At 36.1% G+C, this 19,000-nt stretch overlaps 1 protein-coding gene across 4 annotated transcripts in view; it reads left to right on the forward strand.

The window, feature by feature from the left end:
* The window catches only part of BCKDHB (branched chain keto acid dehydrogenase E1 subunit beta), a 205,113-nt gene that overhangs the window by 65,459 nt on the left and 120,654 nt on the right, over positions 1 to 19,000 (forward strand). For 2 of the 4 annotated variants that reach the window (XM_043591879.1, XM_043591880.1), the window contains exon 8: positions 1,750 to 1,860. In XM_043591879.1, coding sequence (XP_043447814.1) covers positions 1,750 to 1,860 — 111 coding nt within the window. Of the gene's footprint in view, positions 1 to 1,749; positions 1,861 to 4,961; positions 5,047 to 5,899; positions 5,980 to 19,000 lie in introns of those variants that run through there. The other 2 variants (XR_006298983.1, XR_006298982.1) reach the window with 2 other exon arrangements.

A 19,000-nucleotide genomic window follows, 5' to 3' on the forward strand; every position in this document is an offset into this window, starting at 1 on the left:
TCACATCTGCTGCCATCCCATGTGATTATGTAGCTGGCCACGTGGGACATCTAGTGATCCAGCGTCCGAGTTCTATACCTTCCCCTGTTCCAGCGAGCCTCAATTCTGATCTGTCTCCATTTTCCCAGTGCTTGTCATGCTGCCCTGCTTCCAGACTTTGAAACTCGGGACTCTTTGCTCCTCTGGCCATAGACTTCTATCTTTGACTCTTCTCTCTCCTTCTTTTAAAGAAATGGTCCATTTTTCTTTCTTCTGTGTAAAGGAAATACTTATTTTTAGAAAATTTGGTGCAACGTTAAATAACGAAAATAATAGAAATCATTTGTAATACCACAACCTCCTACTCTCCTCTCCACTCGATGTTTGGCTTGGAGAGCCAGTCCTCCTGGTTTCTTACCTCCAGTGGGAAAATCCTGTATCTGTATCCCTTTCACGCAGCATGCATCCTTGCCTCTCTTTGTAATAGGGAAGTTAGTGTATTGGATACTATGTCCTATAACTTGCTTTTTCCTCATACCTTCCATGTCTGCTGCCACTCCTTTCTTCTTTCTCTTTGTACTCAAAAGAAGAGGTGTCTGGTTTTTATACCTACCTCTACAAATCTTTCAGATTATATTCTCTTTTACCTTCTCCAGGTCTGTAACTTACCAGCTAGTCCCTTCTCTCTTTTGCATCTTCAGTTTCTTCTTTCCACGTCCCTTTTATTAACAAGGTGTATATTTCTTAGGGGCGCCTGGGTGGCTCAGTCGGTTAAGCGTCCAACTTCGGCTCAGGTCATGATCTCACAGTTCATGAGTTCAAGCCCCCGCATTGGGCTCTGTGCTGACAGCTCGGAGCCTGGAGCCTGCATCGGATTCTGTGTCTCCCTCTCTTTCTGCCCTTCCCCTGCTTGTGCTGTCTCTCTCTGTCTCAAAAATAAGTAAACATTGCAAAAAATTTAAAAAGGTGTGTATTTCTTCTCTATCTAAAAAATACCTTTTCTCTACCCTGCTTTTCCCTTAAATACCAGTACATCTCCCTCCTTTCTTTTATCACTAAACTTGAACAACCATTTTCTACTACCTATATTTAATTCCTTAACTTCCTTATGTTCTTGTACCTATGAGTTCTGTTCCCACTAATTTACTACAATTATTTCTGCTAACATTCCTAATTTTCTAATGATTAAATCCAACCCTTATCCCATATTGCTATGGTGTATGATACTGGCTGCTGTTTTTATGAAACACTTTCTTCTTTAGTTTCTGGGAGATATTGTCTCCTGAGTTTTCTTCGTGTTTTTTGTTGTTGTTGTTGTTGTTTGTTTGTTTCTTTCTTTCTTTCTTTCTTTCTTTCTTTCTTTCTTTCTTTCTTTCTTTCTTTCAAGTGAGCTCCTCCTTCTCCATTTTCCCCTTAAATGTTGGTCACCTACAGCGTTCCACAATCTTCCCTTTGCTTCTCCTTCCTCATGCCCTCTCTAGAAACTCAACCTACTCCTGTGACTTTACCTTCTGTATGCTGGTATCTTTAGAATCAATGTCTCATCAATGACTGCTCTCCTTTTCTTTGAGAACATCTTTCCAACCGTTTTCTAGATATCTGTGTTTGATTATTTTGGTAGAATATGGGGTTCAACATGTCTAAGACATTTAATTCTTCATGAAAATCAGTTTCTCTGACTTTAAACACTGTTTCTATTAATGATATCAGAATTCAGTTAGTTTTTCAGGTCTCAATCTCTGTAGTTATTCTCTGCTGTTTTTATTTCAGGTTCATGTCATGCGAGAGGTGGCTTCCATGGCTCAAGAAAAGCTTGGAGTGTCTTGTGAAGTCATTGATCTGAAGACCATACTACCTTGGGACATGGATACAGTTTGCAAGGTATGAATATAGTTTGATAGAGTGTCATTTGCTTAAACTCTTGGGGAATATTTACTGGCAGTTTGCAAAGAATTGTTTTGAAATTCTGAGCTTCATGAGCACTTTCACCTGATTGAAAACTTTAAAAATTTATACCGTGACAGAAGCATGTGGTGTATAATCAGTTTAATGCTCAAGGAAACCAATCACTTGACAGTTTTTCCCTTCCATAATTCTCTGTTTAAAATATTGCAAAACTGGAGTAGTGCAAATAGGAGCATTTCAGGTATCTTGGAAGTCACCTGTGTTTTTAACTATTTATCACTTGAACTACTTAGGATTTGATAAGCATAGTTTAATATAGTCTGCTAAATGGTTTGGCTAAATTTTCATTATCTCGTCTCCAAAAGAGATGGAGATGGATTATGTTCAAAACAAAACCAAACCAAAAAAACCCCTCTTTACATGGTCTTAATACTGTGAATCACAGTTTAAATGTTATGTTGTGAGATTCTGGCTGCTCTTAGTTTTCTGTCTAAGCAACCGCTTGGTAGTCCCTTCTCAAGAATACAGTTCGGTTCCCATTTACTTGGCTATAACTGATATCTTTCATATTAACGTACAGATAAACATTCCCACTGTGGTAGGAAAGGAAAATTAAGCCCTTTTTTTTATGTGATGGTAGTATCTACTAAAGTTTAGGTAATGTTGCATATATTACTTTTCCTTGATTTACTGTTATAACAAGTGAGTCATAAGACTGAGGGTATTTTACATTTATTTTTTTAAGGAATATTAAAATTTTTTATTATTAGAAGTATTCTTAGAATATATGTATAAGACAAAGAAGGAGGAAAATGACCATAAATTATTAAAAGTTAAGCCAGAAATTTAATTCTGCAGAGGCTGGTTTATGTATCTTGATTTTTTTTTTTTTTACCAATTTATTTCACAGCATTTATTGAGTACCTACATTAGAGAGTGTTCTAATAGACATATAAAATTAAGTAAGACAAGTTCCTAGAAGATTATTTTCTAGGAAACAAAAAACACTTTTTTTTAAATTTTATTTTTTATTTTTTAAAATATATTCAAATTAGTTAGCATATAGTGAAACAATGATTTCAGTAGATTCCTTAATGCCCCTTACCTATTTAGCCCATCTCCCCCCCACAACCCCTCCAGCAACCCTTAGTTTGTTCTCCATATTTATGAGTCTCTTCTGTTTTGTCTGCCTCCCTCTTTTTATATTATTTTTACTTCCCTTCCCTTAGTTCATCTGTTTTGTATCTTAAAGTCATCATATGAGTGAAGTCATATGACATTTGTCTTTTCTCTGACTGACTAATTTCACTTAGCATAATACTCTCCAGTTCCATCCACGTAGTTGCAAATGGCAAGATTTCATTCTTTTTGATTGCTGACTAATACTCCATTGTGTGTGGTGTGTGTGTGTGTATATATATGTATATATACATATATATACACACATATATACATATATATATATACACCACATCTTTATACATATATATATGTATATATGTATATATACATATATGTATATATACATATATGTATATATACATATATATATATACACCACATCTTTATCCATTCATCCATCAATGGACATTCGGGCTCTTTCCATACTTTGGCTATTGTTGATAGTGCTGCTATAAACATGGGGGTGCATGGGTCCCTTTGAAACAGCACACCTGTATCCTGTGGATAAATGCCTGGTAGTACAATTGCTGGTTGTAGGGTAGTTCTATTTTTAGTTTTTTGAGTAACCTCCATACTGTTTTCCAGAGTGGCTGCACCAGCTTAAATTCCCAAACATTTATTATTTTTAAAGAAGTTTAGCATTCTCCTAGCTTTTATAGGCTGTTTCTTAGGTTAGTCACGTGAAAAAAAATCTGCAACTGATGTAAAAGTACAGCATAGGTTATATTTAGGTAAAGATTGTTTTATAATTTAATGAAAGATTTAAGATTTGTTATAGTAAATGTTCCGTGGACTCACTTGACATCATCTAAACACTGGACATGGTTACAAATGGTTTCAACAATATTCTAAGTCTTTATATTTGTAGCTTCCATCATTAAGGGCAGTATTTTAGGTTGAATTATTCGTAACTGCATGAAAGTAATGCTTCTTTAGGCTTTTTCAAATCGAGTCAGATGCTGGGTTTTCTTTTAAGTAGCCAGCTGTTCCAAATCATGGAAAGCTGGAACTGATGGCCTTTGCCTCAGAATGGGCTTCTTTTATTGCAACTGTACCCCACTTATTCTTGGAGTTTATATTTATAAAGTGAAAGGTGCTTTTGTATGGGAATATAATGTTTTGTTATGGTACAGTGGGGGTACTGATATATGGGCAGTACAAGTACTTTTAAACTTTATTTACATTTTTATATGTCCAAACAGAGTTTGTAGCAGCTTATGGTAAAACACAAATGTAACAACACTCCAAGCTGATAATTGGGAAGGTAATGAAGAGAGAGGAAAAAGAAGGGGGAGATTATTTGTTTATATTTCTCTCTACATCATTTGCTTGTGTGGAACTCCCCCTCCTCCTTTTATTAAATCTACTGGTTGCACCTTTGTATGGTCCTGGAATGTAGGTCCTATTTCCTTAGGGCTCTTTACTATTGGAAAAGATGAAAGAGGAGACTAGAGACCGCTGCTGCAATGAGAAGGTGATGCATCAAATCTCTGAGTCGCCAGCATCCTCACTGTAGTCTTGTGTTCGGGTGCTTTCATCTTGCCATTGTCTGGTTGATGACCCTCCAGTTATGACAGTGAAAGCCAGCTTGTCATATCTTGATTACTTTGGGTTCTTTGACTCTCTTCCCTGCTGGTCATGGTGATCTTGTTTTTTCCTTTCATGTATCAAAGGAAAGTTTTGATACTTGGCATCTTTCTAGGATTTGGAGATAACTTTAACAAGAGGGCCCTATAGCTAAACCTCATTAAAAGTGAGGCTTTCGTTGTTGTTGTTTAACTAGAGTTAAGTTTTTCTTTATGAATTCCATAGTAATCAAAATTTATGTTTATTATCTCTTTCAGTTAGTGCTGTGTTTTATCTTTTTTTTTTTTTTTGTCTTATGATAAAATCAGATCCCTCAACTCTGTTCATGACATGTTAAGCTCAGCACCAAAATGCATCTTTTTGGAAAACCTAATCAAGAAAAGCCTATTAAAGGTAAAAAAAAATCCTTATTGAAAATACACATTAGCACACTAAGCATAGTAAATGACTCTGGGACAGTTGAGGAATTGGTTAATGAAGTCTGAATTTAACTGCATTTTTAAAAACATAGTCCTACTTTTTGCTTAAGCCTTGAAGCATTGTTTGGAAGTTATAATTTTGAAAAATTGCTTGGGGACAGAAAGCAGCAGAGTTTTTGAATGTTGCTCAGGGGAGCTACAAAATTGGAGACCTGAGTAGATCTAAGAACCGTAGTTCATTTATTTAATTCTGAACCTGATATTAAAGGGCTAAGCTGGAAACCTCTAAAAAGCAGAATAAAAATTCCTGAGTTTTGAGTTGCCTAGGAGACCAAGACCTACCCCGAGGATTTGGGGTATGAGTGGGGTGGGGGAGAACATCAGTGAGGAGAGTTGAAGGCCCTGAAGTGACAAATGGACTCTTTTTACTTGGGGGCACCTGCCAAGTAAGTTTCAACTAGAAATTGAGAATCCAGGTGTATAGACTCCATATTTGATTGGGTTGCAATGACAGAATGGGAAACTTGGTGGGATTGTGTGTGTATGTGTTAAATACACAGTTAGTCTTCCATTAAAGATATTTGCCAAATTTTAAACCTGTGTATGGTGGGCGCTAAGCAGAAAATAAATACCTAAAAGGCCAAGCCATCACTGGAGACTAAAGTGTCAAAGACCAATCATACTCTCAGTTGAAAGCTGTGGAGTCAGGTCTTAGGATATGAATCAAACCAGAAGTAGATCACAGCTTCCCCAGTCCGCATCAGTCTCACCCCCTCTCAGTTCCTTTCCTGGATTAATGTAACTTACCTTATGCTCTGTCTGCCCAGCAGAATGAGGAAACAGTCCTCCCATCATCTGGAACCTCTATGAATCTGCATTCAATAAAAAATTACTAAGTATATGAAGAGACAGGACCATTTGATTCAAAACCAAGAAAAAACACAAACAGTAGAAAGCAGAAACACAGGTGATCCAGATACTGGAGTTAGCAGACAAGGACTTATTTATGTTTAGGAACATAGAGGAAGAAAAGGAACAAAAGAGGTAAGAGTGTGGAGAATAATCCTAGAGGGTTGGTTTTGTGTGTGTGTGTGTGTGTGTGTGTGTGTGTGTGTGTGTGTGTGTAAGAGAGAGAGAGAGAGAGAGAGAGAGAGAACATTTTAGAACCAAAGAAATATTTGTCAATAAGAACTCAGTGGATGCGTTTATAAAGTTATTGGACTTAGAACATGATAGTATTAATGAACTGGAAGGCAAGTATATAGAAAATGTTTAAGCACAGTTTGATTGATTGGGGGAAAATAAAATAGACTAAAACAGAAGGGAGCATAAAACACATTGGGGATCTGGTCAAAGGATCTGTCCCATATATGATTTGAATTCCAGAAGGAAAAGAGAGAATGAATTGGTCAGAAACAATATAAGAAGTATTTCTCATGAAACTTTCAGGACATCACTATAGTCAAGAGGATGTGTGAACCTCTAACGATGTATTAAAAAAAAAACCCCACACTCATGTACACAATGGGATGACATCTTAACTTGCTGAGGATGCCAACCTAACATTCTATACCCAGTGAAAATATACTCTTAAAATTAAAATGAAGTGGGGCGCCTGGGTGGCGCAGTGGGTTAAGCGTCCGACTTCAGCCAGGTCACGATCTCGCGGTCCGTGAGTTCGAGCCCCGCGTCAGGCTCTGGGCTGATGGCTCGGAGCCTGGAGCCTGTTTCCGATTCTATGTCTCCCTCTCTCTCTGCCCCTCCCCCGTTCATGCTCTGTCTCTCTCTGTCCCAAAAATGAATAAACGTTGAAAAAAAATTAAAAAAAAAATTAAAATGAAGTAAAAAATACTTTAGACAAATGTAAATTGAGAGAATTAATCACCAGCACATTTTCACTAGAAGAAATACTACAAGGGAGTTCTTTAGGCAGAAGGAAAATGATCCTTGAAGACAGTGAGAATGGGGCTTACATGAAGTTAAAATATTCCATTGTTCTAGGATTATTAAATGTAAAATTTTTATCAGATTACATTAAGTTAGGGATGCATGTTGTAACCTCCGGATTAACAACTGAAATAATATTGAAAGTGTATTTCCAGCAAATTAAAAAGGGAACTATAGATGAATAGAAATATTTGGTTAAACTAAAAGAAAGGAAAATATATATTAAAAAAAAACCCAAAAACCTAAAAAGCAAAAGACATGTGTCCATAGAAAACAGAGGATAGATATAAACCCAAGTATGTAAGTAAGTAAACACAAATGGATTAAATCTAATAAAAGCCTTCATTAAAAATCTCATTAAAAAATAACACCAATATAGGGCACCTAGGTGGCTCAGTCAGTTGAGCGTCCAACTCTTGATTTTGGTTTGGGTCATGATCCTAGGTTGGTGGGATCAAGCTCCGTGTCAGGCTCTGTGCTGAGCATGGAGCCTGCTTGACATTCTCTCTTTCCCTCTGCCCTTCTCCCCCACTCATTCTCTCTCTTTAAAAAAATCAATCAATCAATAACACCAATGTGTAGCTTAAGAGAGATACTTTAAATATAAGGACACAGAAAGTTTGAAAGGGATGGAAAAAAGACCGCTGGTATAGCCATACAAATTTCAGATAAAGCTTTTAAGGCAAGATGTGTTACTAGAAATAAAGAACATTTCATAACGCTAAAGGAATCAATCTACCTTGAAGATGTCACAATCTTAAATCTATTATGTCCTCAACAGCATAGTTTCAAAATACATAAAGCAAAAGAAAACACAACACTAAAAGGAGATGTAGACATATCCACAATCGTAGTGGGAGACTTTGACACCCTTCTTAAAAAACTGATCAAACAAGCAGATAATATCAGTAAGTATATAGAAGATCTAAAGAGTTAAACTTGTCCTAATTGTGTACTCAACTATATAAGGAATAATTCTTTTTTCTTTTTTCCACTGAAGAATAATTGACATATAGTATTAGTTTCTGGTGTACAACATAGTGATTCAATATTCATATACCTTATGAAATGATCACCACAATATGCCTAGTTCGATTGAATATGTAACATTTATCAAAACCAACCAAATGCTAGGACATAAACACACAATGCTAAACCTCTGAAGTTTGAAGTCATTTAGAGTATGTTTGAACAGTGGAATTCAGTTAGAAATTGAAATAAAAAATACCTGAAAAGCCTCAACTTTTTACAAATTAAATAATTTACATTTAAATCATGGGTTGTAAACTGCAATAGAAATTAGAAAAATACTGAACTGAAGTGTTATGAAGTTATTACATATCAAAAATTTCAAGATTCAGCTAAAGCCATGCTCAGACAGAACAGTATGACTGTGCAAATACATATATTTAGAAAACAGGAATAAGAACAAAAAATTAATGATATGAATTTCCATTCCAGAAAGAAAATCAAACCTAGGGAAAATGGAATAAGTGTAGTGATAAAAAGTAGAAATCAGTAAAACAGAAAATGTACAATAGAGAAGCTTAATAAAGTAAAATTTAGATCTTTGAATAGATTAATGTACTTGATAAACCTTTAGGAAGACTAATGAAAAAAATAGGACAAAAACAAATGACAAATATCACGTATGAAGAAGCAGAGAATACAGACAATAGAAAGATATTGAGAGGATATCATGAATAATTTTACAAATAAGTTTGGGTGAAATGGACAGGCTCCTGCAAAAATATAATGTTTTCAAAATAATAATTAGGTAATCTCAATAGTCATATATCAAAGAAATTTAATCCATTTTTATTAATGCTTATATAAGGAAAACCCTAGACTCATAGGGCTTTACTGGTGAATTCTTTAAAACACAATTCTTATATAAATTCTTACAGAAAATAGAACAAGAGGAAAAACTTCCACATTCTTTTTATAAGGCTGGCTTAATATTCATATGAAACCTGTTTCTGACAGTATATAAAGCAAAATAATAGACAATTTTTTCTTAAGAATGTAGATGTAAAAATCTGAAACAAAATATTGGAAAGTCAAATCCAGCCATATATCAAGAGACAAAGCTGAGGGTTTATTTCAAGTATTCAAAGGGTGTTTGACATTCATAAACATTCACACAGTGGTTGATGCAATTTCCCACATGAACAGAAAATGGGAAAAACAATCCTGATGATCTTCATAATACAGAAAAACATTTGTTAAAAGTCAATATCCGTTCATAATGAAAATTTCTTAGTAGCCTAGAAATAGAATGGAATTCTATTAATATGATAAAGGGTAACTTTATCTTGTAGCTATGAAGAGCTTTTTATAAAAAGCCTGCAGCGAAAAGTATATTTCCTAGTGAAATTTTGACCACTTTCCCATTGAGATCCAGGAATGCAACAAGGATGCCCATACATAAACGCAAGAGATACAAAGATCATATGGATTGGGAAGAAGAAGTAAAACTTAGTATTCATAGATAATGTGATTTGTATGTAGGAAGATCTACAAGAATCGGTAGGCAAATTATTAGAATTAAGTGTACCAACACCCCTGGAAACAAGGTCAATATACAATAATTGTATTTTTATGTACCAGCAACAAATAGAAAATAAATTGAAAACATTTTGCAAAAGTATCAAAGAATCAAACATCTAGGGAGAAATTGAGTGATGCATATGTAACAGCTTTACACAGAAAATCACAAAATATTATTCAGAGAAATTAGAGAAGATGCAAGCAACCGACACACATACCGTAAGTCAAGATATGTTACAAGGTTATAGTAGTTACCGCGTTGTACTGGAGTGAAGATGGACTGCTGTGCTGCCATTGGTTAGCTTTTTATAGACTTAGAGCTTTGGTGTGCTCTGACCAGGAGGAGTTTTTTCCGTTATTCAGCCAGAAACCCATACCCCTAAGTAGAGCTGTTCTTCCCAAGCTCCCCAGGTATAAGAACCATGATTAAGTGTTGAGGGCTTGAGTGGACTTTCCTGCTGAGATACAGACCACATTCAAAGTGAGTTAAAAAGTGAGCTACAAGTTAAAACAAACAAACAAACAATGGCCAGGCATAGAGTTAGGTGTGAGGTGCTGTCCAGCTTGAAATGAAGTTTTTTGTTGTTGTTGTTGCTGTTGTTTTTAATGTGTAGAAATTCAGAGACGCTGCCTATGGATAATAAGCACTTGATGACAGTCTTTGAAAGAAACTCAGGATTCAAGAATAATATTGTCATTCAACATAGAATCAACTACATAACAGTGCAAAAAAGAAAAGAAAAACAACAATTCATAAGGTGTGGGTGATTTCCATATGTTTATGGAGAAGAGAAGAGAGCTCTGACACAGAGCTTTGACATGCATTACTTTAGTTGAAGATTAAATTCTGCTAATTATTTAAATAAATAAGGGTTTGGCTTTACTCCTTGGAGCCTTTTTTTTAATTCCTCTCCCTTTCATGTTTTGCCTGCCTACATTCAATTCCAAAGCAGATCCTGCTGCCTTGTCTACATCATATGTCCAGAAATCTGACCATCACCTCTGATGCTGTTACCCTTGATCCTGGTCCACACTGTGAGCATTTCTCACCTGGGTTTTGGCCATAGTCTCAAACTAGTCTTGCTTCTGCACTTTACTTGCCCAAGACAGAACTGATGCTTTCAAATGTGAGTCACATCATTTTCCTTCTAGTCTCAAATGGCCTCAGTAGTTTCCCATTAAATTTAGTGGAAAGGTCAAGTTTCTTAGCAAAGTCTACAGGGTTTTACTTCGTCTCACCACATTCCACACCCCATCATCCATCCCCCCTTCAGGAAATGCTCTTCATGGACTCTCAGCCAAGCCAATGTGTTAGGTCACCACTCAAATACCATTTTCTCGTTCAAGCCTTCTTTGACCTGCTTACTTAATATTAGATCCCATCCCTTTTACCAAGACTCCCTTTTACCCCTTCTTCCTTTTTTTTTTTCTAGAGAGATTAAATGATCTAACCTATTATGTAATTTTATTATTTATACTATTTTCTTCCCCTATTAGCAGGTAAGTTCTGTGAGGGTAGGGGCTTTTGTCTGCTGGGTCACTGTTGAATTCTCAGTACCTGAAAAAATGCCTGGCATAGGTTTGGTGTTCAGTAGATATTTGCTGTGGAATTAATACAAATATCAGCAAAAGAAAGTTTGATAATATGCTATGAAAACTGTTTACTATTGAAATGTTTTGATTTTGGTACTTTTTCTTATTTTTGTTGCTTATATAAATGCGTAAAAAGTAACTCTAAAATATTGCTTTATGAACAAATCTATGTCAGGGCGCTTCAGTGGCTCAGTCGGTTAAGTGACTGACTCTTGATTTAGGCTCAGGTCATGATCTTACAGTTGGTGAGTTCAAAGCCTGTGTCGGGCTCTGGGCTGACCTGTGCTGAGCCTGCTTGGGATTTTCTTCCTCTCTCTCTGCCCCTCCCCGGCTCATGAGCATGTGGACACTATCTCTCAAAATAAATAAACTTAAAAATTTTTATTTTAAGCTGAAGCGTTTATTTTTAAGTTTTAGTTTGACCTTAGTTTTAATTTGTTTTATTTTTTTTTGACCGTTGTCCATTTTTCATAATGGTATATACAAATTATCATTTGAATTCTCATTACAGTAGGACCAATTTATTCTAAAAATCAAAGTGAAATTGACTATACTTAACCTCAGTTATCTGTAATTTCTGAGAAATGTGTTATAATTTTCTGCATAGATGAGTCACTATTTCTGTGTAGCAGCTTTCAAAACTACTTAACCTTTTGCATGTCAATATTTTCAAAACCTTTTCGCTTATACTTTCTCAAGGAAAACATAATGTATATAATTTCATCTTTTGAAACTAATTTAGTCCAAACAAACATGAGTTGTTACACTGTGTTAAGACATTTACATTCATTAAGGTATATGGTTGTTTACTTCATGGATATATTTCTGTGCTTAATTTCATGGTTTTAAGCCTTTTTAAATTTGAGTGTTCTTTTATCTTTTGCTGTCATATCATCACCAGCTGTGCATGGGATCCAGATGACCAGACTTTATAACTGAGACTTGTACATTGGCCGGGGAAGGCCTGTAATGATTTCTCATGAATCAAGAACACATGCTTTACTCTTCAAACCTTATGATACTAATTTGGGCTTTTCAGAACCTTTCTCCTCTTATTTCCTTGCCTGCTTTGCAGGTGGGTCATTGTTATGGAATTTAGAGCTGGAAGAGTTCAGCCTGGGCCTGTTCCCTTTGGCCTTTCTACTGGTCTCAGGAGTGATCTGTGACTTTTAACATCTGTCACAGCTATTATGCACTGCTTCCTATGAGGGGTTTTGTCGATTCAAACAGACTGGTACAACACACTGTCTCAAAGCCTCACCGCTTTCCCCTCTCCCCCAAAGTAATCTACTTTTTCAGAGGTACTCAGGGGATGGGTCATTACGTTTTTAAATTTTGGAAATGGTGTAGACAGGAACTTCCTCCCTACCTGTTTGCTCTTCTCTCTACCTCTCTTGCTTTCCCGCTCTTTTCCCTTTCCACTCCGAAAGATGGTGATGTGCCCATTGATGCAAATGGTTGTTCTTTGGCTTCATGTTGAGGTACCTGTAGTCTTAGTATTTTGGGGGCATCTTAGGAGCAGGGCAAGGCCTCTGTGATACTATAATGTGGGATAGCAGCTGGAAGTAATTGCACTGTAGCCTGAGGAAGTGACTATAGTCAGGAGGGAGGATTTAACATCCTCTTCTCCTGTCCTTGCACTCCAGCTCTTTCCATTCTTGCTTTATTTTATTTAATTTTTTAATTTTTTTTTCAACGTTTATTTATTTTTGGGACAGAGAGAGACAGAGCATGAACAGGGGAGGGGCAGAGAGAGAGGGAGACACAGAATCGGAAACAGGCTCCAGGCTCTGAGCCATCAGCCCAGAGCCCGACGCGGGGCTCAAACTCACGGACCGCGAGATCGTGACCTGGCTGAAGTTGGACGCTTAACCCACTGCGCCACCCAGGTGCCCCCCATTCTTGCTTTAAAAGACCTCCCTGGTGAGGTGCCTGGGTGGCTCAGTTGGTTAAACATCTGACTCTTGATCTCAGCTCAGGTCATGATCTCAGCGTTCGTAAGTTCGAGCCCCATGTGGGACTCTGTGCTGACAGCTCAGGGCCTGCTTGGGATTCTCTCTCCCTCTCTCTCTGCCCCTTCATCACTCCTGCTCTCTCTCTCTCTCTCTCTCTCTCTCTCTCAAATAAATAAATGTTAAAAAAAGAAACAAATTGGGACCATGGATAAAGGTAAGGCAGGTTCTGAGATTGGCAGCTGGGGTCACGGCAGGAGGTTCTGGGAGCTGAGTGCTTCAATAAGAAAGGAAAGGTTTATTACAGGAGCAGAACTGGGAAGAAGTTAAACCTTGGTCATTTGGGTGTGTCTAATCATTTATACATAAAGAACCAAGTTTGCTTGCTCTCTATATCTGTACCTGGTGTTAGTGTATTTGTGAATAGTGCAAAACAGTTTCAGCAGACTCATATTACCATTGAAGATCAAGATAAACTCATAAGGGTTATATTTTATGACTTTAATTGTAATTTTGTAGCCTTTGAGTTTATTTTTATTTTCATAGGGTTTATTTTAGATTACCTTAGATTTCATTTTTATTAAGATTGCCAACACTAGCAAGGTAATATTTAGGGTGTATACTTTGTACCGAATGGCTCTAAATTGGTTTTATGGGGCAGTTGGAGAATTTGTCTTTAGAGAATCTACAATGGTTTAGTACTACCTGTTATATACATTGTTTTTACTTGATTTCTTGGACTTGATTGAATAATTCACTGATTGAATACTAGCTCTTTGGCTTGAGGATTTTAGTTTGTGAGGTATAGGGGAGAGAGAGAATCTGAGAATGAATGAGAACTAGAGCAATACTAGAGTGTGGGGGCTGGGGTGGGAAGAAAAGCTAATGATTACCTATATCCACTAGAGGCCTCTCTTAAGCCAAGTTTCATGGAAACCAGGCTTCCATAGTGGGGCCTGGCTCTGTCATTGTAAATTAAGCATATTTTATGTTGTAGTTCTGAATAAATAGTATGAGAGCATTTTTTTCCCTAGAACACATATTATAATCTAACCCAAATGTTTTCTTTAATGTGTTTATCAGAACTGATGATCTGTTAGGTTGAAAACAAATTAGGAACCTCCCTCTGCTCTTCTTTTTCACTCTCTAAATAAGCTTTTTGTAAACACATGTAATCAAAGAATATGTCCAGATGATATGTCTGTTTGACACGGCAAGGATATTTAGGTTTAAAAATGTTACTGATTTACCATGTTGTGTTTAATTATTGAGAGTGGTATATATTTTTCTGATGTAGACTATAAATAATTTTAACATTTTGTATATTTCTTTCATGACTATAATAAGCTTCTAATATCAAAAATCTATTTAAGAAATGATTCAAAAATCTTTTTTTAGACTTAATATTGTCTGGGGTAAAAATTAAATGCTTTCCTTTAGGAGTAATGAAATTATCATTTTTAGTTTGGAATTATTCTGGATGTGGGTTGACCTTGCCAAGAACGCAGACAGGGAGGGCAAGGTCACCCTGTCTGATAAGAACAGTTGTTCTGTTCCAAAATAGGAAGGCTGACCATTTGGAACTTGGGTCCACCTTTGCCAGCTCCTCGTTCCTATAGGATTTTCTTTGTCATGACCACAACAGTTAGTTGTGCTAACTGGAGAGAGTTCTAGGTTCTTGGATGCTATATTTGGGATGTGACTTCTACATCTACTGTCCTGCATGATGGCTCTTGGAAGATTCCTCTGAGTTCCATGAGGGCAGGGGAGTTTTGTGAATTTTATTACTGTGTCCTTCAGAATTTTGAAGAGTGTACAGCGTAGAGAAGATACTCAGTAAATATTTGTTGAATGATCTTATTAAATTTCAAAAATAGCACAAAATGTAATAATAATAATGTAATAATAATTCAGTTTTTCAGTGAAAGAAATTAAAGGAGAAAGTGGTAATTTCTGTAGGAAAAAATACCCTGAAAGTATCACCCCTGCTACGTGGTCTATTTTTGGTAAGACTTATGTTTTAGATATGTTTTGAGAAAGATTAAGATAATAACTGGGGTCTGATCTAACTTTGTATAATATACGTAATAGAACAAGTTTTAACATAGTGCCTGGCTAATGGATGGTAAATAAGAGTTTAAAACAACATATTTTGTGCATACCTCCTTTAGTATTCACAACAGTTCTGCTAATTAGACACCAGTGTCATTATTTATAGGTGAAAAAACTAGCTTTGGAGAAGGTAGAGTAACTTGCTCCATCTGGGTCACAAAGCTGATGAGATCACTGGGCTCTTAGCCTTTGCCTTTGAGAAGCATGCATCTTCTCAAGCAGAGTTTGAGCAGAATTTGTAAATATTTTTCAGATGTGATGAAACAACTGTGATTGATGCTATAATTTGTATGTAACTTGCAAGTATAGACGATATTGGCAATAGAAATGTATTTATGGGGAGGGGTAGTTTCTGTTTATTTTATGCTGGGCTTTCTGTCAGAACTGTTGTGTTCTGATGTAGTCATTTCCATTCTCTAGGCTAAGAATTTCTATTCGCATTTTAGAAATGAGGAAACTGTGTCTCAGAAAGCATAGAAACCTCTGGAAGTCACTTGGCTAATAAGTAGCAGAACTGCAGTTCAATCTTAGTTCTTCAATCCTGGCATGCTGACATTTTCATAGTATAACCATGTCTCATGTTAGGATAGTTATTTTACAATTATCTAACTTCATGCTTTAGAAAGTATCATTTGAGTTTTGCTGATGAAAAGCTTCTAAACTTGAGCTTGCAAATATTTTATAACATTTCAAGAATTTTCTTTCACATTTGCCCACCTGTGTAACATTTTTTAAAGAATATAACATTCCTGAATACTGTATATACCTCGTAAATCACATTACCATATTTCATTTCATTTGGCATTATTATTTTCCTTTCTACATGAACTGGAGAGAGCAAGATTAAATTTTATAATTACATTTTTCCATTTCTAATCCTATTTGATGTGTCCCCTTATACACTTAAATTATTTGAGTTTCACTCAAGATTTTATTTTGTTGAAACTATTTGCTTTCGCTGTTAAGAATAGCAGTGAAAAGAAAGAAATCCATTACCTCATTTCATAGTGAAAAAAGCTCATAGGTACTTTGTGTTCTTAGTTGAACATTTTCGGTGTAATGTAAGAAATCTACATTCGTTGGCTTTTTCTTCTTTTTTTTTTTTTTGGATGGCCATTAAACTGGTACTTACACTTAGGAAATTGTAGCATTTATACTATAATTGGTAAGTTTGCCTTGCCTTTTCTATTATAACACTCTAGTTTTGCAGTGTCTAGCTGTTATAATTTAACTTAAAACTCTGTTGAAACTGTGATCTACAAAGTTTCTTAAAAAATAAAATTGGGGAATAATACCATTTGCCTCTATAATTTATCTACTCCAAAATTGAAACTGCTCTTATCTGTCATAGATAGTCAGCCCTTCCAAATACATACATTCTCTGTCACACACTTTTGTTGCTTTTCTTACAGGAATTTGGTTTTCTCTCTGTTTATGTTTTCTTTTAATTTTTTTTTAATGTTTATTTCTTTTTGAGAGACAGAGACAGAGTGTGAGCAGGGGAGGGGCAGAGGGAGAGGAGACACAGAATCTGATGCAGGCTCTAGGCTCTGAGCTGTCAGCACAGAGCCCAATGTGGGACTCGAACCCACAAGCAGCAAGACCATGACCTGAGCTGAAGTTGGACGCTTAACTGTCTGAGCCACCCCGGCACCCCCTGTTTGTTTTCTTTCCTTCTTTCTTCCTTCCTTCCTAACTTCCTTCCTTCCTTCCTTCCTTCCTTCCTTCCTTCCTTCCTTCCTTCCTTCCTTCCTTCCTTCCTCTTTCTTTCTTTCTTTCTTTCTTTCTTTCTTTCTTTCTTTCTTTCTTTCTTTCTTTCTTTCTTTCTTTCTATGTTTATTTATTAGAGAGAGAGACAGACAGACAGAGCATGAGTGGGGGAAGGACAGAAAGAGAAACAGAGACACAGAATCTGAAGCAGGCTTCAGGCTCTGAGTGGTCAGCACAGAGCCCCATTCAAGGCTCAAGCCTATGGTTTGGGAGATCATGACCTGAGCCGAAGTATAATGCTTAACCGACTGAGCCACCCAGGCACCCTGCCTGTTTTCTTTTATATCTTTAAGTTACATGTTTTTTTATGTAGTTGTTACACATTTTAAGTTTCTTTTTCAGTATTTTTTGCATTTCTGTTGATATTGTGAATAACATCATTGTTATTAGTTTTTCCTGTTTCCCCCCTTTTTCTGTGTGTAATAGAAGAGATTAAAAAAAATTAAAGTCATGCATTAACATGTCAATAACACATACAGTTTAATGGAGCACATAATGCAAAGCAACATTTTCCATCCCTGTTTCTAGGTCCACCCCAAACCAGCCACTTTTAACCACTTCTCTATTTTGTTCTGATGGCTACTTCCATATCTCTAAGAAACTGCGCTGTACAAGTATTTTGGCTATAATACTTTATTCATTTCTGAAAAGGCCTGAATTGTAAACAAGTATCAAAAATAACAGGGTCTGTGGAAAAAAGAAGGTTAGGCAGATCTCTTAAAACATACACAGCTTTGTTACTAGAGCAAGGAAGGGTTTGTAACTAGAGTCAGGAAGAAGTGAACCTGCTGAGTTATGGAGTTAAGGGCAAAATTCATAAAAGTTGGGAGAACCATGTAATAAACACTTCTAAAACAGAGCAGATGGGCTGGCCTGAGTCAAGAGGCATAGTGTATGGAACTGTTTTTCACTGAGGCTCTCAGCTTTATGGTTATGCTTTGCCTCTTACTGTGTTTCTTAGCAGCATAAAACATTAATGGGCTAGGGCGAATTGCATATATGCCAACATGAGTAGACCAGCTGCTGGTGTCTTTAACCTAAAAATAGGCTTCGTACCTTTTGCCAGAAAATTGGACTCCCCTTGCCCAGTCCCTCATGTAATTCACTGGTGAATTGGGTTTGATTGACAGCACCTAGGTTACATCTTTATGTTAGCTGTGATGGAGACTGGACAATAGTTTTTTGCATTCTACCTTGAGAAAGTGGGATTAATAATTAAGGAAACTTTTAGAATATGGAGAGTATGTTCAAAAGTTTTGGGTTATCCCACAATGAAAGGTCTAATACGTACATATTCACATATGTATATACACATCTATAAGTGTATGTATCAATGTGTGTATACCTTCATTTATCAATTTTAAACATTATTCTTCATTCTGACATACATGTATTTGCATTATCTATTAGCTTCACCTTAACATTTCCCCAGTTTCTAGCTTTTTAATCTCTTCCACTGATTGTCTTTTGATTTTCATTAGTTTTAAATCTCTTGTTCTATTAATTTTTTCTTAGTATCCCTCCACATTTCACTGTATAAGATGACATTAATGCCCTCTACCTGTTTTCACCTCTCTCCTCTCTCCCCTCTCCCAAGTACTGTCTTATAGCAACTATTTATTTTTACACATAAAAATAAACTGACAACATTGAATTCTGAGACTGACAACATTGAATTCTGTTCTGTAACCATAATTAAATCTTCCAAACTTTTGATTGTAAAAGTTAAAAACCAGTAAACACTCTTGATGTTATTATGATAACATATTTTTATTTTATGTTGACCGAGGGGTAAGATTTTATTGTCTCTGACCCTGGGTGCCCAAAAGGAGATATTCTTGGCTTCTAGAACAAATGGTTTGGCTTTTTCTTTTATAGTTCATTAATTCCACAAAATCTTGTCACATTTTAGATGCTTTATTTTTGGCCATAGCATTCTTCTGAATCATTCTAGATTTTTTAGAATTTTGAATTACCTCTTCTTTTTTCCTTGAGAAAGCATAA

Source organism: Prionailurus bengalensis, chromosome B2, assembly GCF_016509475.1.
Source record: "Prionailurus bengalensis isolate Pbe53 chromosome B2, Fcat_Pben_1.1_paternal_pri, whole genome shotgun sequence".
NCBI classification, from domain to species: domain Eukaryota; kingdom Metazoa; phylum Chordata; class Mammalia; order Carnivora; family Felidae; genus Prionailurus; species Prionailurus bengalensis.